At 37.9% G+C, this 24,572-nt stretch overlaps 1 protein-coding gene across 4 annotated transcripts in view; it reads left to right on the top strand.

Moving 5' to 3' along the window:
* The window catches only part of LOC150078394 (4-hydroxyphenylpyruvate dioxygenase-like protein), a 110,984-nt gene that overhangs the window by 76,847 nt on the left and 9,565 nt on the right, over nucleotides 1–24,572 (top strand). For all 4 annotated transcript variants that reach the window (XM_090384806.1, XM_090384808.1, XM_090384809.1 and 1 more), the window contains exons 4-5: nucleotides 11,178–11,329; nucleotides 14,127–14,248. In XM_090384806.1, the coding sequence (XP_090240932.1) occupies nucleotides 11,178–11,329; nucleotides 14,127–14,248 (274 nt within the window). The remainder of the gene's footprint in view (nucleotides 1–11,177; nucleotides 11,330–14,126; nucleotides 14,249–24,572) is intronic.

Raw genomic sequence — 24,572 nt, 5'->3', positions numbered from 1 at the left:
GAGACCTCCCCGTTGTCAAGCAGTAGATAATTTACAGAAATCAGATCCTGTTGAGGCAAAGCACTCTCATATATCAAGCATGGACACTGATGATATAACTAATCAAGATCTGCTTGAAATACATGCAGATAGAGATATGGAAGAAAGCAATGACTCAGAACGCCCTAATTTTTTAAGAAAAGAAAAATCAAAACTCGAAAGAGGTAAACAAGCCACCCACAAAAAACAGACAGACTCAACTTCCTCCCACAGAACTAAATAATGGAACAGATCTTACAGTGGAATTGCAGAGGTTTTCGCAGCAGTATTGACGATATTTATGAATTAATTCACCATTTCAAACCCGCTGCTATGTGCTTACAAGAAACAAATTTAACACCAAAAATCTCCGTTTCAGTCAAAAATTATACCATCTTCAGAAAAGATCGATCTGTAACAGTCCTCATGGGGGAGTAGCTGTACTTGTGGAATCAAGAGTCCCTTCCAGGCACATTCCTTTGAAAACACCATTAGAAGCTGTTGCAACGCGTATAGTTATCGGTATCACATTGACAGTGGTCTCAATATATCTTCCGCCAAACCATCCATGCACATTTCAAGATCTGGAAAACCTTATTTCTCAATTACCATCTCCGATCTGTCTATTAGGCGATTTTAATGGACATCATCCATTGTGGGGGTTCACTGGTCTCAGATGGACGTGGCGAACTTATTGAAATGCTACTTGATAGAGAGAATCTGACACTGTTGAACACTGGCTTACCCACCTACATCCATTTTCCTACTGGGTCCAGTGGGAAACAGGATCGGAGAGCAGATCTCTCAATCTGCTCTCCGATCCTGTTCCCAACCATAGAGTGGACAGTACATGACAATCCTCTAAACAGTGATCACTTTCCGCTGATTTGTAGCATTCAATCCACCCATTTCAAACAAACACAAACAAAAACTCAATGGAAATTTTCCAAAGCAAACTGGACAAAATTTACCAATCATGTATCTTTTGATGAGGATATCATTACGTCTTTTCCTATTGACGCTGCCACCGAATATATTACAAAGCAGATACTAACAGCTGCAACAGCAGCTATCCCAAAGTCTCAAATAAGAAACCATCGGCATACCAATCACTGGTGGAATGGTGATTGCAATAAAGCGAAAAAGGAAAAAAATGCAGCATGGAATACCTCCCGCAAATATCCCACCACTGCCAACCTTATTAACTACAAGAAACTGAGAGCCAAAGCTCGTTTCATTCGGCGAAAGGCCAAAAAAGATTCATGGGTAAAATTCGAATAATCTGGGAAAAAATAAAGAAGCTAAGTGGAAAATATCATGTACCAGCTATCCCAAAGTCTCAAATAAGAAACCATCGGCATACCAATCACTGGTGGAATGGTGATTGCAATAAAGCGAAAAAGGAAAAAAATGCAGCATGGAATACCTTCCGCAAATATCCCACCACTGCCAACCTTATTAACTACAAGAAACTGAGAGCCAAAGCTCGTTTCATTCGGCGAAAGGCCAAAAAAGATTCATGGGTAAAATTCGCCTCCTCAATCAACAAAGATACTGATACCCGAATAATCTGGGAAAAAATAAAGAAGCTAAGTGGAAAATATCATGTACCACCTTCTCCTATTATTAACTGGAATGGGAAGGAGATCTCCTCTCCTGGAGAGATTGCCAATGCTTGTTTGTTTGTTTGTTATTTGGTTTTCAGGAGCATTAGCAACTAAGGCCATATTGCTCCGGGAATATGCGGTGGTCATTCCCTGACTTTTCCGCATCCTCCGTATTTGGTGGTGACAGGCTCGAACCCCGGTCTAATCAAGAAGCATGTGCTATGCACTGCTGCTCCTTCCCACCTGGCTACAGAGGCGCCTATTTCCAATGCCTTAGGAACTGTGTTCTGTGAATTATCTGCCTCAAGTGCATATCAACAGTCTTTCCAAAAAATTAAAGCCGGAATAGAGAAAAGGAAACTGAACTTCAAAGCTAACTGCCATTTACCCTACAACCAACCATTAACAATTTCTGAACTGAAAGAAGTTATGTATACCTCAAGAAACAGTGCTCCTGGCCCTGACGTAATTTACTATATAATGCTTCAACATCTCAATCAGAAATCACTATCTTTATTGCTTAAACTTTACAATCGGATATTCTCAGAACATATATTCCCGACCTCCTGGCAACATTCTTATATAATAGCTATACCGAAACCTGGAAAAGATCACTCGATTCCGCACAATTATAGACCAATTTCTCTTACCAGCTGCTTGAGTAAGACTTTGGAAAAAATGGTTCACCATCGTCTCACATGGTATCTTGAATCCCGAAACATAATCAGTAATAATCAGTTTGGTTTCCGAAAGAATAGATCATCCCTAGACCTCATGACTAAAGCCGAATCCAACATAAGGAATGCATTCATCAGAAATCAACATCTCGTCATGATATGCCTTGATATAGAGAAGGCTTTCAATACCACATGGCGATACGGCATCCTAAGAGATCTCCATTCTATTCATATGAGAGGGCACTTACCATATTTTATTCAAAGCTTTCTTCGACACAGGTCTTTCCAAGTTAAGTACCGGCAGGTTTTATCTCAAACATATATACAAGAAGAAGGAGTCCCACAGGGCTCTGTTCTTAGTGCCACTCTGTTCTCACTACGAATAAACAATATTACAAACTGCATTCCAAACACCGTTGACTCATATCTCTATGCGGATGACCTTACCATATCCTGCCATTCCCAGAATATGAACTATATCGAGAGGCATCTACAAATATCCATAAACAACATCGAATTATGGATGGCACAAAATGGATACAGACTGTCAAGCCACAAATCAACAGCCATACATTTCTGCACAAAGCACAGAATGCATCCTGAACCTGAGTTGCACTTGGCCAATCACCCTATACCAATCGTGAACAGTATTCGTGAACAGTAGAACGAACTTCCACTTAACATCAGAAGAAAAATGTTACTGATGAATTATTCAGCTAAAATTAAAAGCCTGCCTACTCATCCTGTTTGGCCACTCCTGCATGATCCTCTGTGGAAAACTCACTATAGAAATAAACCCAGAACAATTCAGCCTGCTGGTATCAGACTGCAGATTCTAGCAGAAAGCTGGAACATCCAATTCGATAATATCCTCATAGAATCAAAAGATCCAGATCCCCCATGGTCTACTCTCACATTTTCTTCTCATGAATACCTTGAGCAATGGGGTAAAAGTTCCATAGCAAATATTAACATCCAACAACTACATTATGCTCATACACAAAAGTACCCCGAATTCACCAAGGTCTATACTGATGGTTCAAAGTCTGACAATCAAGTGGGTGCAGCTGCTGTCTTCCCTAATTCAACTATCTCATTTTCACTTCTAGTCGAATGTAGCAGTTATACCGCTGAGCTTCATGCCATTAAGCTTGCTCTGGAAAATATCTCACTGCTGTCAATAAATAAAAGTATGATATATACCGATTCACAAAGTGCTATTTTAGCTTTGAAAGGTATTTCCTCACCTATCAATCCTTTATTAAAACTCATAAAACATAAGCTGATGCAGCTTCATGAGCATAAACAAACTGTTATCTTTTCTTGGGTCCCAGGCCACAGTGTTATTCCAGGAAATGAATGTGCAGATGATGCTGCAAAGCATCCTAATATAGCCTCAACAAATGATCTAGTCCCATATCCTGATTACAGACACAAAATTCAGAAAACATGCATGGAACAATGGACACTTCTGTGGAAAATGCAAACAAATAACAAGCTATTTCAAATAAAATCTGAACCACAATTATGGACTTCTAGCCTTCGTAAAAATAGAAAAGAAGAAGTAATCTTAGCCAGAATCCGAATAGGTCACACTTACCTCACACATCTCTATCTGCTTACAGGGAATGATCCTCCTCAATGTGCAAACTGTTCACAGCCACTTACAGTAAAACATATACTTGTCGAATGTAGCTTGTTTAACAACGCCCGACGAATGGCTTTTAGTTCCATCTCAGATCTGCAACAACCTTTGTCTCTCAATAGTATCATAGGCAAAGAAGCAAATCTCTCTGAATTATTTCTCTATTTAAAACAAATTAAAGTGTATGATCGTTTTTAACTGCTGTACAAGCAGTTCCCGTATGTAAAGTCAATTGATTTGGGAGGTGCAATATGGCCTAAGTTGCCCTTGCACCAAAAAAACACCACAACAATAACAACAATAATAACTCAGATCTTAAATCTACATAATAATTACATTGAAAAATTAGATGTTGGACAGTCTCCGGAAAGCTGTATTTGCACATTGGAGAGACAGCCAAAATCAAAGGAAAAAACTTTGAGTTTAAATTGCCATGTCCAGACAACAAAAAAGTCAAGTTTAAACCCGGATTGAACCACGACAATTGGTGCTTATTAAATTTGGCCACATTTGGCATAAACAAAAATGTAACTCTTCCTGTATTGGTATTTGACCATTCATTTTGCCATTCTCCCATAAATTGATTCCTTATTCTAGATATGTCATCCTTTGTAGAGACAGAGATTAAATTGATAGAATACTAATTAAGTACCACAAGCAGCCTTTTCCTTCTGCAATACTGTAAGTAGTTGAAGATAACCTCGTACTTAATTGGTAATTTACCTGACTAAACATGAATTGCCAAAGTGGATATTGTCCTGCAAGATCTAGTTAAGTACCTATTTACCAAAGATCTACTTATGCTGGGGCACCATGAACCTGCAGCATAACATATTATAGGAAGAAAAATACCCTTATAATATTGTTTAAGCATGGAAGATTTTATATCCCATGAACCCCTTGTAATTTTGATCAACGTGCCAGTCAGAGTTATAAACTTTGCATGGGAGATAAACTGGAATTTACTGTCAGACATGACACCTAAATATTTGTGAGTACTGTATTTACCAATTTTATGGGCTGATCAAGTAATCTCACATTTGGGTGTATTTTGGTCCAGTCTACCCTTAACTAACATTTGTTTTGTTTTTGTTTGTTATTTGGTTTTTAGGAGCATTAGCAACTAAGGTCATATTGCTCCGGGGATATGCGGTGGTCATTCCCTGACCTTTCCGCATCCTCTGTATTTGGTGGTCATGGGCTCAAACCCCGGTCTAATCAAGAAGCATGTCCTACACACTGCTGTTCCTGCCCACCTGGCTACGGAGGTGCTTTGTTTTCGTAATTGAAATTTCAAGCTTGTGTGTCTGACCCCAATTATTTAAATCCCTTAGCAAATCATTTGCATGAGTTTCAAGTTCAAGTCTAGAATCTCTAAAAACAAGGACAACAAGGTCATCAGCATATGCCACCTTTATAATTCTGTCATATTTGTTAGCCAGCCACTTGTCAAGAACCATGTTCCAACAGACAGGTCCGAGAATGGATCCCTGGGGGCAGCTGTGGATCACCAGTCTCATAACAGAACTAAATCCATGTGAGACAATAAGAGACCTATTTTGGAAGTAATCAGTTATAAGATGATGTAAGGACACAAAGACCCTCACCCCAATTAGGGGACACTTTGTCCAAACTCATTTCAAAATAGTTACTTCCATTAGATTAAGACCAGGACATTTACTGTCTCTCATTGAACACACGGCAGAACTGACTTCATCCAGCAAAAAATCCTTCTCAAAAGTCCTTCATTCATTAAGTGGTCAATTCTGTGATGGGTTTGCTCAGAACTCTCAGGTATGATAACATCTTGTTTAATCAAATCATCCAGAATGGCATTTGTGGAATCCTCCCATTAAAGTGTTTCAGGTTTTAAGACAGACGAGAAGATCTCACCTGGATGGATCTTCTCAACAACAAGCATATAAGCTAATCTCTGAGGTTCTTTGTCTAAAGTCTGTTTGACCAGGCAATATAAAACCAATCTCTTATCTCTATATATACAATTAAAGTACATCTTTCTAGCTAATTTATAAATTTCATTTAAATGTTCTATATCATCTGATGGTCTGTTACTTCTCACTCCTAAATCTCATCTAGCACAACTCTATTTTTTCCTAAGATCTGTCAGGGACTGAATTTTTCCTCCTTTGTTTCTTTTTGAGCATAATATCACAAAATTGGTGATAAGTTTCATAATTTCATTCAGTTCTGGAGTCAGAGCCAAATTTCCAATACGGTGATATTTTCTGTTGTAAAGGTATCAACAATTTTCCTGTAAAAGGATTCCCAGTCAACCTGATGTGTTTTATAGTGCCAAAACTCATAAATAAATTCAAGACTTCCAGCGACCAAGAAAGCCTCGATGTCAAAAGAAATAGTGTTATGATTGCTACCAGACCACAAAGAGTGTGCACACCAGTTACTGATACAGAGACCAAAGGTGCTGTTAGAAAGGGTGATGTCAATGAAGGACTGTCCAGTATTAGAAACAAAAGTTGGAATATGTCCAGGAGAATTCTAGAGTCAAGTTCTTGGACAATATGAACCCTTCAAGCAGTTCACCTTTAGAATTAGATATGTTGTTTGTTATGTTATTTGGTTTTTAGGAGCATTAGCAACTAAGGCCATATTGCTCCGGGATATGCGGTGGTCATTCCCTGACCTTTCCGCATCCTCCGTATTTGGTGGTGACGGGTTCGAACCCCGGTCTAATCAAGAAGCGTGTACTACGCACTGATGCTCCTTCCCACCTGGCTACGGAGGTGCCAGAATTAGATATAGGACTGTTCCAGTGTCGAAGAAGCATTCGCATCAGTCAAAATCAATACCTTTTTACCATCAAGTTTAATCAAAACAGATTCCAAATAATTTAAAAAGGGCTTGATATCCTGGTTCACTTGAGAGCACTGTGATACTATTACAGATCAACTTATAGCTGTTTTAGCTCTCCCTACTTTTCATTACCTTGTAACTTTCCCTTTTTCTGCTTTGTTTAACTGGCCAACTCATTATTCATTCATCTTGACATCCTCCTTATACTCTATTTTTTTAATGGTATATATGCATTTGGGGCTTCTGTGGCTGTGTCCATTATTATTGGACTCTGCTTTTAACACAAAATGACTCATCAAACGATATATATATATATAAAATTTAAAAAAAGAGAACATTTCTTGTTTTAGCAAAAAATCTACCATCACTGCTATTACATCCTTTCACATTTTGTGGAAAAAGGTCTGAGTTTGAATCCCATCATAATGGGGAAGGAATTTTTATGGCCTTTTGCATTTTGTCTGATTCAATCAGTTTCAGATGAGAGTTGCATGGCTTTGCTTCCACTAAACTCATGTGACTCATTGAGCAAACAAGCAAACTGAGCAAAAGTAAATGCAATTACAGACAAAATATACCCACATTTCATAGCTACAAGTAAAAAAAAATATCTTATATAAGTATTCGTGAATTAGTTGATTTGAAGATGCTTTAATTCTTGAACCAAATACCCAACCAACATGAATTGTGCACCATTTAAATTCTAATGTTTTTCCCCTTCAATTCAAATTCTCAGTGGTTGAAATTGTATCTGTTGAATTACATAGACTACAAATCAAGATTTTTGTGTTACAAAGGTAGGTTTTTTTTTTTTTTTTTTTTTGAGATTTTGCTGGTATATTCATATATTCATATATAATTGGCATTTAAAGGAACTTAATCTAGTATTAGAAGCGGTAACTGATAATGCAAAAAAAAAAGCTTATATAGCATCAGCCGGGGGGGGAAAAAAAGCAACCACTTCCCACATCTATACTCCCACATATAATCCACTCCAAGAATTTGTCCAGTTCTTCCTAAAAATTATTCAAACTACCCACTTCCACACTAGATGGAAATTTGTTCAACAATCAACTCTCCTCTGGTTGAGAGCAAATATCTGCACATGTATTCTTCAACCAGCCTATATTAATTTAAAGCTGAATCCCCCTTCCCCTAATGTATTGTCTGAACCAGAATAAAGAAGCCATCAGTATTTTGCTTACTTAAAATCATGATGGAGGTTTGTTTAATGATCAGTTATCCTCTAGATGAAAGAAAATTTCTGCACATCTGTCCTTCAACCATCCTATCACAGTTTAAAGTGTCCCCCCATTTGCCATCTGAGCCAGAGTAAAGGGCTGCAACATTTCACTTACTCAATCTATTCAAAGTCTTTCACACCTCAGTTACATTTCCCTGGCAGAGAAAATGTGTTTAATAAATAAGAATTCAGTTCTAAATTGCAGAACTGGAGGAATTTTACTTAGTAAATACCCTTTTGTTCCTCTTGGTAATCTTGTTGCTCTTCTCTTTGCTCATTTAAACAGATTCACATCCTTTATAAAATTAAGCCTCCAGACCCGTATGCAGTACTCAAAATGTTTCTTGACCATTGCCTTATACAATGGTATAATCAACTCCTTATCCGTGCTGGCAAAATTCCTGTATATCATTGACAAAATCCCATGAGCAGTCATAGCAACCTGTTTCCACTATTCAAAGAACTTTGTCTCACTGCACAATATTGACCCCCAGGGGCTCACTTCTGGTGAGTATGGGCTTGGCACACCCAGGGTCCTGAGCTGGATATCATTATTCTTCTCTTTCTTGGTGATGCCCTTCTGCTTCTCTCTCTCTCTCTCTCTCTCAGGGCAATTCAGATTTTTTTTTTTTTTTTTTTTTTTAGCTGGTGCATCATAAGCCTTAGGCTTCGTTTCACCATACGCTAATAATAATAATAATAATTACCACACCAGATTTTTTTCATTCTTCACTACCCTAAGTGTGACACACTTAGTAGTGGAATTATTGGGATATTATTCTGTTAATAGTTAGAATGTCTGTCTGGGATTACTCCTACCCATATGCAGTACCTTACATTTCTCAATGTTAAGTTTCAATTGCCACTTTTCACACCATCTGCCTAATTTTTCTAGATCTTGTTGCAGTAGCATTCCTTGATTATTGTCATTAAATGCCTTGCCAACCTTCGTATCATATGCAAATTTAGATGTTAAACCTTATATGCCTTCATCAATATCATTAATAAATATTGCAAACAACAATTGGCCTATCAGTGAACTGTGGGGGACTCCACTAATGACATTAGTCCAGGAAAAGCAATGCCCATTGACAACTACTCTTTGTTTTCTCTTACTTAGCCATTCTTTCATCCATAGCAGTAACTTGCCCCTAATGCCGCACTGCTGCAATTTGTACAGCAGTCTTTTATATGGTATGGTATCAAAAGCTTTTTTGTAATCTAAGTATACAATGTCAAAATTATTTTTTGCATCTAGTTCCTTTATTACTGCATCATACTATCCAATTAGGTTGGGCAGACAAGGCTGCTGCTTTAACTAATGATTCCATTATTTTCCATGGAACTCGAGGCAAGCTAATAGGTCATTACTCACTTACCTCTTTGATACCCATTGTATCAATTTTTTGCACATTTACAATCTGTAGGGATCTCGCCTGAATCCAAGGATCCTCTCATAATTATGTTAAAGGCTTGTTTACATCTTTTGCTGCTGCTCTGAATAAAATTGGAAAAATCCTTTCTGGCCCAGATGCTTTATTTACTTTAAGCTTCAGTAGTTTCTCTTCTACTTTCTTCTCAGTTATCACAAAACCATTTAGCTCCCTGTTAGAATTTGACCACTTCTGGCATCGCCATTGCTAAAAAATTCCTTGTGTGTGAATGTAGATGCAAAATATCAATGCAATGCATCAGATGCATTTAATCAATGATTAAATTCCCCTTCCTGTTAGCATTTGTGTATATGCAAGTATACATGCACCTGTTTTTACTCTTAGTAACGCTAACACAACTCACATATTTTCTTGTACCATGAGGACCCATGGGAGGCCTTGTAATCTCCAACACCTTGCTTCCAAGTGCTACATATTCTAATAGAAGTGCAAGAATTATTTGCTTATCAACCTGCAGCTGCTATTAATGTATGTCTGCTCATTCCCCCAAATTGGAAGATTTCTGACCCACCTAACACTGTCTTGAAAGCATCAGCAGATACTTTCATGCCCCCCTTTTGTTTACATGTATTCCAGCCCTATAAAAACAGTCTCTCGTCTTAAGAAGCACAGACTAAACACAGACAAAGATGCTATCCCATGAGGCTTGCATAGTCTCTCCAGGGCTCTCATTAATTAGTGTCCGGACAGAATTGCAGACATTTTCAAATGTGATTTCAATTCACAACTTTTTTTGCAATTTTTCCTTATACTTTAGTGTTAGTATAAGTAGTGGCAATCGATGCAAGAAAACAAGCTAATACAGCATTGCCCAAAAAAAAAAAAAAATCACTTCCAATATCACCTGTCCATCCACTCTAATAGTTTGCCTAGTTCTTCCTTGAATTTATTCAAACTACCCACTTCTGCAACACCAGATGGCAGTTTGTTCCAACAGTCAATCACCTGCTGGTTGAAGACAAACTTCTGCACATCTATCCTACAACCATCCTACTCCATTTCAATTTATGCCCATGCATGTGTGTAGTGTGAGCAAGAGGAAGGATTCCATCAGCATTGATCTTACCCAATCTATTCAAAGCCTTAGGTAACTGAGGATTTACTGCTTAGTAAATCCTCAGATTTCCTATTCTTAGTATCATAAGTACCAACATATACAACAGTATTGCCTTTTTTTGCCCTTAAAAGATGATAGCTGCCCTGCAATGTCATCACCTTTTGCTTCAGCATTCATACCCTGAATTTGTAATTTAATATTGATAGGTGAAATTTGTTTTGCAGTGAGAAACTGGTAATTGTACAGTGCATTAACCACAGTGACATTTTACTGTTGTCATGTTGACTGACATAGCACTGAAACCTGAAAATCATTGAACACCAAACCCAATGATAGGAAGAATAAACAAATGTACTGAATGCATTTTGATTTATACAACTGTGTTGAATTGTTTTGTAGGAAAAAAAAGATATTGCTTTTCAGCATGCCGTAATATTTCCTACCATAATTTAATTGCAATAGCTTTCTGTGATATAACAGCAAATTCAAAAAACAAAAGGTGGAAATATTATATAGGCATATATTGTTTACACTGTGCGCATATTTAAAACTTATGACAGTATTACATTTTCCCTCCAAAATAGATAAATAAGATTGATGCTAAAAGTATATATATAACTTTGCTTTTCTTTATTTACTTTCAGTAAATTGCAATATAGAAAGGTTTTTACAAGAGCACAATGGTCCTGGCATAGAACATGTTGCATTATATACATCAGATATTCTGAACAGTGTTGCAGAGTTGTCAGCTAGAAAAATCAGATTCAGGCAACCACCATCTGCCTATTACAAACAGGTAAAATTTCCATGAAAAACAAAAAACCACATAGTTGTCTCTTATGGAGTTGGGAGGGGGGCCAGTTTTTGTACCTTTTTTTTAATTTTGATAATTTAATTTTTATTTTTCAGTTGTAATTTAGAAGTGTTCTGAAAGCCATACAGGATGTTTTTTTTTTTATAATTGATAATATTAAAATCAATAATATAATATTGATTTAATATTACTTACCTAGTGAGTTCGAAACACTATTTGCTTAAGAGGGGGGACTTTCAGAGGCAGGTTTATTCCACAAAAGCCACCTACTTTTACCAGTTCTGCATGTCAGTAGCTTGCATTTTTCACAATTTTGGACCACCTGAAAAACCCAAATGGACTACACTTTGAAGACCACTGATTTTCAGCTGATATCCAATGAACTATAAGGAAAAAGAAATTTCTTACATATTCTAAATTCATAATCGGTTTTTATATTTACTGAATTAATTATGAGCAACCTAAAAGCTACTAACAATTAAAGTGATTAAGAGTTTTGTATTAATCGTTATTAGTTTAGTAATTGTAATAAGCTAATGATTTAAGCATAAACTGGAATCTTTTGCCATCAGTTTATTGGATATATGCTGTAAGTTAATCACAATTAATTGATACTGTTCCACATAAAAGATTGGCATACAAATTAGAGCAGTGTGGTATTAAGGGCAAGTTACTGCTATGGATAAAGGGATAGTTGAGTAGGAGAGACCACAAAGAGTGGTTATCAATGGATGCTGATCTTCTTAGACTAATGTTATTAGTGGAGTTTTCTCAGGGTTCACTGTCTGGGCCTATTTTTGTTTTTTGTATTTATTAATGATAATTGATGAAGGAATATCAGGCTTATTGTCTAAGTTTGAAAATGATACAAAGGTTGGCAGGATGGTTAATGACAGTAATCAAGATATGCTACTGAAAGAAGATCTAGAAAAATTAGGCAGATTTTTTGAGAATAGGCACTTGAAGTTTAAGATTGACAAATGCAAGTTACTGCACATGGTTAGTACTAATCCCAGATTAATGTACCAACTGTGTGCTACCACACTCAGGATAGTGGAGAATGAAAAAGACCCGTGGGGTAAGTATGCAGCCAGATATGAAGTTCTCTGAGCAGTACAGATCAATTGCTTATGCAGTTTTGTTAATAATATATAGGAATATTGCATCAGAAATAAGAAGATAATTATTCTGCTGTGTAAAGCAATGGTTAGATCACACCTTGAATACTGCAACATGTCTGGAAGCCTCATTTTAGGAAGGATGCTGATCTGTTGGAATATGTGCAGAGAAGAGCAATGAGATTAGTGTGGGGGGGTGACAAAAGGGTGCTCTTACCAAGGAGGGCTTCAGTTCTATAAATTGCAGCATCCAGACTCTAGGTATGTATGAGGAGATCTGATTGTGGTGTTTAAGGCTTTGAATAGATTGAGCGCAATGCTAATGGACTCCTTCCCCTTTTTTCAACAACACAAATTAAAGGTATATACTGGAACAATGGTTCCGGAATAGATGTGTAGAAATTTTCCTTCAGTCAACAGTTATTTGAATATGGAATAAACTTCTGTCTGCTGTAGAAGTGAGCAGTTTGAATGAATTCAAGGAAGAACTGGACAGATTTTTTTTTTTGGTTGATGCTGTGTAATTGCATCATTTACAATGATGCAATTACACAGCATCATTTACATTTAATTGTATCAAAATTAGTAGAGGCATATGATGCAAGAAAGCAAGCTTATACAGCATCCTCGAATTTATATATGTGATGCAATTGAGGTAACCCTCGATTGCATCACATATTCCAGTTTTACTCACCAGTTCAATTAATATTGCAATGATTCTCAATCCTTAACTGTATTACAATAATCTTCTATCCATGAGAATTGATATGGCACACTAAAATAATGCTTTACAGAACAACTTATGTAGCACTTTGATACTTTATTCTATTTACCTGGCAAATTTACCTAAACTACATCATGATATATGGGTGTAATGTTAAAGAGATTTCAGCAATGCAAAATGTGACCAGACTAGTTTTTCATTTAGGACTTAAATCATTATGTATAAACTGAACAGAAGAGAAAAGTTTTTTTAGGAATCATATGAATAAGTACTATTTTTACTTACTTGAAAATTTGTTTGTTTAATGGGCCTAAAACAGCAGCAGATTCTGGTTGTTTAAAAATAAGAGATGGTTGTATTTGAACATATCAGATACTTTTTGCTAATTGAAGAGAAAGTGTCTCCAGAAATTTTTACCCAAAGCCCAGGGCCGTGTTGAGGCATTGATGCTCACCATGGGTGCATTTCTGCTGAGGGAAAAAATAAAATGAATGAAATAAAAGTTTAAGTTGTAGGGGGTCTGAATTTTTTTGCCTGGGATGCTGAATTAGCTTGGCATGACCCTGTCCAAATCATTGTATATGCAATACATGATAAGATCAAAAGCAATAGACCTGCTCCTCTATGAATTGTATCTCATTGTATGTTTATTCAATCATCTACATACATAATCGAAAGGTTAGCATCTTACCACCATCTGATTAGTAACTGATAAGACTGCAAATGCTTTGTGCTAATTCCATACTGATTTATTTTTGCTTTTGTAGGTCTTAGCTATTACATGGTTTTAAGCTGATTATTAATTTTTGTTTTGCCATTATAATATTAACTGCCAGTGAATTTTTGAAATAATATTAATAAATACAATACACTCTATATAGGGTCATCATTCTGAGAGTTAGTAACTTTAAAGATAATACAGTTTGTTTTCTTGTAGATTAACAAGGTACAGCAAATTAAAAATACAGGAATAGATATGAACATATTGAGTCAGCTGGGAATTCTTCTTGATTGTGAAACTGACAAAGAAGAAGAAAATGAGAAATTAACAAATCCTAAGTATGTGCTATTAATAGTTTAAAGTTCCTTTATTTTTATAATTTTTTTTTTTAATTTCAGTCTAATCACAGTTATTAGACACACAGGAAAGAATTAGTATTAATAATGACAAATTCATGCCAGTCTTATTCAAGCATCAGCTTTAAAAACATAAGTCACTTAGTTTCATCCAGATCTGTCCAAATCTTTCTTAAATTGATATAAGTTCTTAGGATAGATGGTAATTTATGCCAACAAAAAAAAAAAAAAAACTGAAGTCTCTCTCTCACTGTAGTAATGCTTCTGAATATCAATAACTATCTTGTTGCTCTTTACTGTACCTTTCTAACAGATTCACATCTTCCTGAAGTGAGGGCTCTAAAAACTGTATACAATTAGCATTAGTAGAGGCATATGATGCAAGAAAGCAAGCTTATTTTTTATTATTATTATTTTTTTTTTTATGAAAACCCCAAACACGAAAGGTATTAAAACCTATAGTACTTAGTACCGTGCATGGGTTGAAGGAGAAGTATGGGGGGAGGGGTATGCCGGAAACTTTGCTCTAGAGACTAAACATGGGTTTCACCACTTCAAGCCTCCAATAAGCAAAGTGGTGGTATTTCACTGGTTGATGAAAGTCATCTACCAAATACCAAGCTTATGCAGCATCAGCCAAAAAAAAAAAAAAAACCCACTTCCACTTCACACCTCCGTTCGTTCAAAATACCTGTCCAGCTGAGCCTTAAATTTATTTAGGCTATCAACTTCCACGACAAGGGATGGAATTCTGTTCCACCAACCAACTACCCGCTGGCTAAAGGCAAATTTCCGCACATCAATCCAACATCTGTCTTTCCTCAATTTGAATTTATGCCCTCTCAGGTGATTATTCTGAGCAAGAGGAAGAATCCCATCAGCATTGAGCTTGCTCAAACCATTCAAGGCTTTATACACCTCTATCAGATCACCTTGCTGGTGCCTAGTGTCCAGACACTTAATTTGCAAAATTTAAGCCGTTCTTCATAAGAGTACCCCTTTGTTCCATTCACTAATCTTGTTTCCCTTCTCTGTACTCGTTCCAGCATCTCTACATCCTTCTTGAAATGAAGCCTCCAGATCTGTATATAATTCTCAAGATGTGGCCTGACCATTTCCTTATACAAGGAAATAATCACCTCCTTATCCCTGCTAGAAAAATTCCTGTATATCATTGACAAGACACCATGAGCCACTCTTGCAGCCCGTCTGCACTGCTCAGAGAACTTCATATCTGCCTGCACAATTACCCCCGGGTCCTTTTCATTCTCTACCACTGTCAGTGTGGTACCACGGAGTTGATACGTTGCTCTGGGGTTGCTGTTTCCCATGTGTAGTACTTTACATTTGTCAATGTTAAACTTCATTTGCCACCTCTCAGCCCATCTGCTCAACCTTTCCAGATCCTGTTGCAGCAGCGCAGTGTCAGTAGTGTCCTTGACAACCCTGCCAACCTTTGTATCGTCTGCAAACTTGGACATTAAGCTTGATATACCATCATCAATATCATTTATAAATACAGAAAACAATAATGGACCCAACACACTGAGGGACTCCACTAATAACATGAGTACACAATGAGCAGTGTCCATTGATTACCACTCTCTGTCTTCTCACCCTGAACCACCCCTTTATCCATAGCAGTAATTTGCCTCCAATGCCACACTGCACCAATTTGTGCAGCAGTCTCCATGTGCAACAGTATCAAAAGCCTTTCTAAGATCCAAGTATATAATATCAAAGTTATTCCCTGCATCCAGTTCTTTTGTGACTGCATCATAGTATCCAATCAGATTGGTCAGGCAAGACTTCCCCTTAACAAAACCATGCTGTGTCCGAGCTATAACTGAAGTCTTGTCTAGATGATCCTGCAGTGCTTCTTTAACCAGTGCCTCCATTAATTTTCTTGGAACAGAAGTTAAACTCACAGGTCTATAATTACTTGTGTCAGCCTTTGATCCTCATTTGTGAATTGGGGTCACATTTGCACATCTCCAGTCTGTGGGTACCTCCCCTGAGTCCAAGGAAGCTCTCATAATTATGGCTAGGGGTTTGCATACTTCCTTTGCTGCCTCCTTTAATATAACTGGATAGATCCCATCCACCCCAGGTGCCTTTCTTGTGTTTATCTTCAACAATTTCTCCTCCACTTTATTCTCAGTTATTAAAAGATTCTCTAGCTTACTGCCGGAGTTGAATACACCTCTGGCATTCCCCTCGCTGAATAACTACTAATGTGTGAATGTCGATGCAAAATATTCATTTAGTTTGTTAGCTACCTGAGCAGGATCATCAACAGTTGACACATCGATATCAAGTGGACCAATCTGATTCATCCCCTTCCTTCTAGAGTTTACATAAGTAAAGAACTCTTTGCTGTTTTTCTTTGCATCCCTTGCCAAAGATTTCTCGTAATCTGTCTTTGCCCGCCTAACCTCCTTTGTAACTTGGTTACAGATCAACTTGTATCTATCATAGGCTTCTGTGTGATGTGTTAATTTATATGTATCCCATGCATTTTTCTTCTCTGTCATATGTCTCATTAGTTCATCTAACATCCATTTAGGCCTAAACCTTGAACAATATTTCTTAGATGGTATGTAAAGCCTAGTAGCTTCCAAGATAAGTTCTTTGAATGCTTACCATTTTGAATTTGCTGTTGGTAACATCTTCAGTTGGTCCTACTGTATAGAATTTAAATACTGTCTCAGACCATCGTTGTCGCCTTTACGAAAGCAATAACCCTTCTCTTTACCCCTGATGGTAGTTACCTATTTGAGTAAATCCCACTTCAGCACACTGTGATCACTGCCACTTAGTGGTTCCTTTATCTGCAGATTCTTAATGCATGAAGAATCACTACTGATAATCAAATCAAGAGTGTTACTCACTCTAGTTGCCTCATGAACATGCTGATGTAGAAAACAATCATCCAGTAAATCCACAAAAGTCTTGTTAGTGTGTGAGTGACCCACCCACAAATTCCAGTCAATATCCTGGAAATTAAAATCCCTCATTATATAAGACTCTTGGATTTACTGGCCCACTCTATTTCCCTGTACAGTTTCTTATTATACCCATCAGAGTCATTAGGCCTATAGCACACTCCTACTCTCAATTTTGATCTCCCAATGCTTATGTCACACCAAACTGACTCGACACTGCACTGTCCAGCGATGTCGACTGGCTTCACTTCCTTGGATTTTATGTGTTTCTTAACTAATAGCATAACCCCTCCTCCCTTCCTATCCTGTCTATCCTTTCTGTAGATGTTGTACTCCCCAAATTCCAGTTCTGCATTCCTTATATCTGTGTGACACCACATCTCTGATATCCCAACAATATCCGCCTTTGATGCTTTGAGCAATACCTCAAATTCATCAAATTTATTTACCAAACTCCTAGCATTGGTGTACACGCAAGTATACATGCACCTGTTTCTATTCTTAGCTACCCTAACACAACCCATCTGTTTACTTGTACCGCAATGACGCCCAGCAGTCTCTGAAATATCCTGCATCTTGTTTTTCAGGCTTCTGCTCTGCTGATTCCAATAGAAGCAGTGCAAGAATCACTTTCACCTCTGCCAGTGGCTACTGTTAATCTATTAGTCTTTGTATCCCCCCCCCCCAAGCTAGCAGTTTTCCGACCCACTTAACACTGCCTCGATAGCATCAGCAAATATTCTTGCACCCTTTCTATTTAAGTGTATCCCATCCCTGTAGAAACAGTCTCTCCTGTTAACAAGTACAGTCCAGGCTGAAAAAAATTCTATCCCTTGAGCCTTGCACAATATTTCCAGGGCCGAAATGATCGACATGGCTCTCATCGTATACTCCCTCCTATCGTGTCTAGGCAGAATTGCAGACATTTTCAAATTCAACCCTAATTCACAGCTTTTTTTCAACGGTGACCTGTACTCGTTAAGTAATTCTGCCGGTCTCCTACTCAATACTCAAGTTGTGGCCTAACCAAGACCACATTATACAGGGTAATTCAAAAAACTCACACATTTTCAACTCACAGTATTTACACAATTTACACAATTTACAACTCACAGTATTTACACAATTTACAACTCACAGTACATTTTCAGTTTTATTTCAATTATTAAAATAAATTAATTATAATAGAAGTTACAGTAAGATATATTTCAACACAATTATAATAGAGATTGCAATAAATAAATAAATAAATTTTCTTATTACTATTGGATTACTGCAGACACAGAGCAAAATGGAGACAATAAATATGACAAATTTAATAATAGGAAAAACATATATTAAATTAGATACATACAAAAGCTTTCGGTTAATTTGTTAACCTTCCTCAGTCAAACTGACAGTTAAGAGTGGAACACGAGGGCATGTACTGCTAGTCATGTACATGAACTGCGTGATTAACTGTTGGATGTTGAAGCCTGTGGCTGTGATGCATGTGGATGTTGCCAACGTTTGTCATTCATCAGAATGGTTGCTTCAATGATAGGGTGGACACAACATCCACTGGATAGTCACAGGCTTCAACATCCAACAATTAATCACGCAGTTCATTACATGACTGGCAGTACACGCCCTCATGTTTCACTCTTAACTGTCAGTTTGACTCAGGACGGTTAACAAATTAACCAAAAGCTTTTGTATGTATCTAATTTAATATATGTTTTTCCTATTATTAAACTTGTCATATTTATTCTGTCTCCATTTCGCTCTGTGTCCACAGTAATCCAAATAGTAATAATGAATCCTGAGCGCACAGGCCTCTTTAATCAAAAATTTTCTTGTTTATACCCTGGCATGACCACCAGGTCAATAAATCATCAATACAAATGTTAATCGTATTTAGCAGTCATGGGCTTGAACCCTGGTCCACTGAAAGAGCACATGCTACTGCACTCATGCTCTTTGAGTGGACCGGGGTTCAAGCCCGTGACTGCTAAATACGATTAACATTTGCATTGATGGTTTATTGTAAAGATGGGACCTGACCATTGTCTTATACAATTGGGATAATCACCTCTTTATCTCTGCTAGAAAAATTCCTGTATATCATTGACAAAACCCCATGAAATGTCCTGGTAGCCTCTCTGCACTGCTCAGAGAATTTCATATCAGTGTGTGTTTCCCCCAGGTCCTTTTCATTTTCTACTATTCTGAGTTTAGTACCTCACAGTTGATACGATACATTGGGATTACTGCTACCCATATGCAGTACCTTGCCTTTGTCAATGTTAAACTTCTATTGCCATTTCTTAGTCCATCTGCCTAATTTATCCATCTACCCTTTATTTATAGCTGTAACTTTCCCTTAATGCCATACTGCTCCAATTTGTACAGCAGTTTTTTTATGTGCAACAATATCAAAAACTTTCCGGAAATCCAAGTTTTTGTTGTTTGTTTGTTATTTGGTTTTTAGCAGCATTACCAACTAAGGCCATATTGCTCCGGGGATATGCGGTGGTCATTCCCTGACCTTTCTGCATCCTCCATATTTGGTAGTCACAGGCTCGAACCCTGATCTAATCAAGAAGTGTGTGCTACGCACGGCTGCTCCTGCCCACCTGGCTACGGAGGCGCCGAAATCCAAGTATACGATATCAAAATTATATTTTGCATACAATTTCTCTGCAACTGCATCATAGTATCCAATGAAATTAGTCAGACAAGATCTCCCCCTAACAGGGTCTATCTTGCCCATAGGCAAACAAGGCAATTGCCTATGGCACGTAATATCATGGGGCCCGGTCCCCTTGATAAAATAAAATAAAATTTTTTATTTACAATTAAAATAACACAAAATTCTACCATAACAAATTATGGTGCCCTCTGTTGCTACAAGTACCTTAAAACTACGGATAAGGAGACATCAACTGTTCATCCTCTGTGATTACAGCCACACAAAATGTCTCCCTCAGGAAACTTTCAGAGTTACCTTCATATTCATTCCGCACAATTTTGTTTTAGCATTGGTGAGTCTGCTGGAGTCTAGATTAGTGCAAGAACCAAGTTATTGTTACTTGTGTGTGAACACTTGTATAAACCAGTGATGTTATTGGATTTTAGCCCAGGGGTCCCAACTTTTTCCTACCCGCAACCCCAAAATTATCCATGACAATCTCACGCAACCCCATATACAGTCAGTCCTCGTATAACACATGTTTACACTACACCAATTCAATCATACACAATTTATAAATAGGGGAACAATGTCGCATATAACATGAACCAAATTCGCTTATTCATGATTCGCCTTTGTGTTTACAAGAAATGGCAGTAGAATGCAGCACAATCACCCCAACTGAACGCAACACAATAGGTTTGAAGAGAAGATTCTGAAAATTTATTTGTTTTTTTTATATGATTGAAGCGGAAACACATTTCACCATAATAACATAAAAATCCACAAAATTCCAGCTATCGGTATTATCACAAATGCAGTTAGATCAAGTTTACTACCAGTTTATAACAGATTCCACTAGCAGGAACCCCCAATAAACCGGAAACTGCAAATTGTTTTTATTGTTTTATAATAGTGACCTCCACAAATGTACTTTAGTAAAATGTGAGCATATAATAGTGACCTCCACAAATGTACTTTAGTAAAATGTGAGCATATGAGCTCATGTGAGGTGATAGTGTGTTTTCGCCTTTACTGCATTGTTTATTTAGTTGCTACATGGGCATTGTGTTGTTTATTCAGTTACTACAAGTGCATTGCATTGTTTATTCAGTTGTTACATGCATGCTGTGCTGTTTATGTGTATCAAGCTTGCCTCCTCATTTTTTTTCCTTTTTATACTTTTTTTAATTTTTTTTTTATGTAAACTCTAAACACGAGACGTATTAGAACCAATAGTACTTAGTTTTTTGCTTGGGTTGGAGGTTGAGAAGATGAAAGAAGATATTTGTTGACATTGGATTTGAACTTCTATAGACTGTAATTATCAGGAAGTACATATGAAGGAAGGTTGTTCCAGAAAACGGCAGATGAATGAATAAAAGAGGAAGATGAAAAGTTGGTTCTGTGAGTTCCAAGTTGGACAGTAAATGGATGTTGGCTGGTGGAGGCAAGTGTTCTCACTGTTTTGAAAGAGATAGCGGGAATTATAGAAGCCAATTCAGAAGAAACAGTAGCAGAAACAGAGTAGTAGTAGTGGCATGTGATGCAAGAAAGCAACTGTATGAGCTTATGCAGCATCAGCCAAAAAATAAAAATAAAAAATAAAATAAAAAAATCACAGTATGTCTATGAGACAGCGAGTGGAGATGAATCATTAATTAACCTAACTGCCCTCCACCGAACGGAATCAAGAAGCCTGAGAAAGGTTTTGGGAGCACCACCCCAGATGTAGGAACAATATTCCATGGTAGAGCAGATATGTGATTTGTAAAGAGTGAACAGCTGTTTGGAAGGAAAGTAACGCCGAGAGCAAAAGAGAAAACCAAGTTTTTTAGATGCAGAGGAAGCAATATTTGTAATGTGCTTGTGCCGAGAGAGATTAGAAGTCAGGGTAATCCTCAAAAGAGATATATCATTTTGCCTAAAAATCGGAGTGTCACCAAAGATAAGCATAGGAGCAGAAGAATCCTTTTTGCGAGATATAAGACAAGACTGAGTTTTAGAAGGATTGAAATCAACTAAGTTGTCTTTGCCCCACTGGAGAATTACCTGGAGATCGTCATTTAAGGAATTGGTAGCAGATTTTCGAGAAGTTGAAGCTGATTCAGCAGGACAAGGTTTCCCAAAATGGAAAGTGAAATGCAATGTGCTATCATCGGCAAAACTATGGATAAGATTTCCAGTCAATGGAAGAAGGTCATTAATATACAATAGGAAAAAGTGTGGAGAAAAGAACTGAATCTTGGGAGACACCAGCATAAGTGGAGAACTACTTAGAAGACAGAGAGCCATCTACCATCACCCTCAGTGAGCGATCAGAGAGAAAACTGGATAACCAATTACAAAAAACAGTTGGCAAACCATAAGATGGAAGCTAGTTTAGAAGACCTTTAAGCCAAACATGATCAAAAGCCTTTGAGATGTCAAGAGCAACTGCTTATGTTTCACCAAACTTTTCCATTGAATTAGTCCATAAATGGGTAACATAAGCCAGAATATCACCAGTGGGTCGCCACTGACGGAATCCATACTGGCAATCTTTGATCAGGTGGAAGGCTTCTAGGTAGTTTAAGAGTTGGCAGTTAATTGATTTCTCCATTACTTTAAAAAGATAGAAGTAATTGCAATGGGATGATAATCGGATGGGAGGGATTTGTCATCCTTTTTAGGAACTGACTGGATATGAGCAAATTTCCAAGCAAAAGGAAAGACACCTTTGGAATAAGAAAGTGAAAAAAGGCGGCAAAGAACAGGAGTAAGTTCAGGAGCACAGGTTTTGAGTTCAAGTGGAGAAATATCGGGAACTGGAGCTTTCTTAGCATCAAGATTTGTCAAAATCCTTTTGACGGAAGACCACAGGAGGCATTGAATGGAGCGTGTTGGGAATGGTGAGAGGTGTTTTACCAAGATCATTAATACATGAGTTGGAAGAAAAATGGGATGCTAGCAGGTCAGCTTTATCCTTGACTGAAGTGACAACAGAACCAACTAGTTTTGACAGAGGTGGGAGCAGAGATGGACAAAAGTTGTGGCCATAACTTTGGCAAGAGACCAGAATGCTTGGCTACCATTAGGGCAAGAAGCAGGTTTTCTACTCTTAGCCTGTTCAAACTCTAGTTTGGACTGATTAATAACTGCTTTACAGTTGTTGCGAGCTTTGGTGTAGGCAGAAAATGAAACTGAAGAATGAGAAACAAGCCAATTACAATATGCAACGTTCTTCTCTTGAATAGCCTTAGCACATTTATTTTAAAACCAAGGTTTAGATAAAGGACGAGATTTTAAAGTGGAGTGTGGGAATAAAGAATAATTCCACTGACACGATCTGAGCAAGCATTGACATCAGAAGTTTTGAAACAGTAATCCGACCAAGGAAAAGAAGAAAAGAAATCTCGCAAGTCATCCCATTTTGCACTCTTGTAATGCCAAACAATACGAAGTTGGGAATAGCCATGAGATAAAGGCTCCATTGGGGAAGAGACAATCACCAAGTTGTGATGATCTGAGTTACCTAAAGGACCACTCACTTCGACCGTGTACTTAGAAGGGTTGTTTGTGAGAAAAAGATCAAGTGTGTTGGCTGTATGGTTGGGATTGTCCAGTATTCTTGTTTGTTTGTTATTTGGTTTTTAGGAGCATTAGCAACTAAGGCCATATTGCTCCGGGATATGCGGTGATCATTCCGACCTTTCCGCATCCTCCGTATTTGGTGGTGACAGGCTCGAACCCCAGTCTAATCAAGAAGCGTGTGCTACGCACACGTAGAGGTACAAGTAGAGGTAGCAAGATTATACACTAGCTGATCTGGAAGCCTCCTAGAGAGTTACCAATAGGTTCAGTCCTGTCCGGTGTACTAACTAGCGGCCATCCTGTGAACACCGTTTTAGAGCTGTACCCTCGAAATGTAAGGAAGATTGAATCTTGCCACGGTGTTCATCATAACCTCAAAAGTCATTAATCATACTGCATGATGGAAGAGATGGGGAAGGGTTGACCGGAACTTAGCTCTGGAGACTAAACATGGGTTCCACCACTTCAAGCCTCCAATAAGCAAAGTGGTGGTATTGCACCAGTTGATGAGGGTCATCTACCACCTAGTACTGCCTGGTGATACAGAGGGGCGGCATTCCTTCATGTGGTGTGGGTGCCACACCGCAACCCCTGCTTACGTTGGTTCACACCTGGGTGGTCACCCACCATGTACTTGTGCATGGAGGTTATACCCAGGATTACTAACAGTCCCACCATCGTGAAGGTGCAAGCAGAGGACTTGGTTGTCACAGACCATCCAGACTTCGCCGAAATTGGGTCCACTTGACTTGAGTGTCACCCGAATATCAGTTCCATCAGCATTTTAGACTCCCAGGTTGCAAGTACGGCTTGTCTGGCCTATCTGAGAGAATATCTGTGACAACCTCAAGGACCCTTGTTCTCTATTCCCTAAAAATGGAAGACTGCTGCATAAATTGGAGCAGTGTGGCATTGGAGGCAAATTGCTGCTATGGATAAGGGGATGGTTGAGTGGCAGAAGACAGAGAGTGGTAATCAATGGACACTGCTCAACGTGGACTAATGTTATTAGTGGAGTTCCTCGGGGTTCAGTGTTGGGTCCGTTGTTGTTTTCGGTGTTTATGAATGATATTGATGATGGTATATCAAGTTTAATGTCCAAGTTTGCAGATGATAC

The sequence above is a fragment of the Mastigoproctus giganteus genome, chromosome 11, assembly GCF_048544385.1.
Source record: "Mastigoproctus giganteus isolate SK-2022 chromosome 11, ASM4854438v1, whole genome shotgun sequence".
NCBI classification, from domain to species: Eukaryota; Metazoa; Arthropoda; class Arachnida; order Uropygi; family Thelyphonidae; genus Mastigoproctus; species Mastigoproctus giganteus.
Note: the sequence above shows the minus strand (reverse complement) of the source record. Positions and strands in the feature narration are given on the sequence as shown.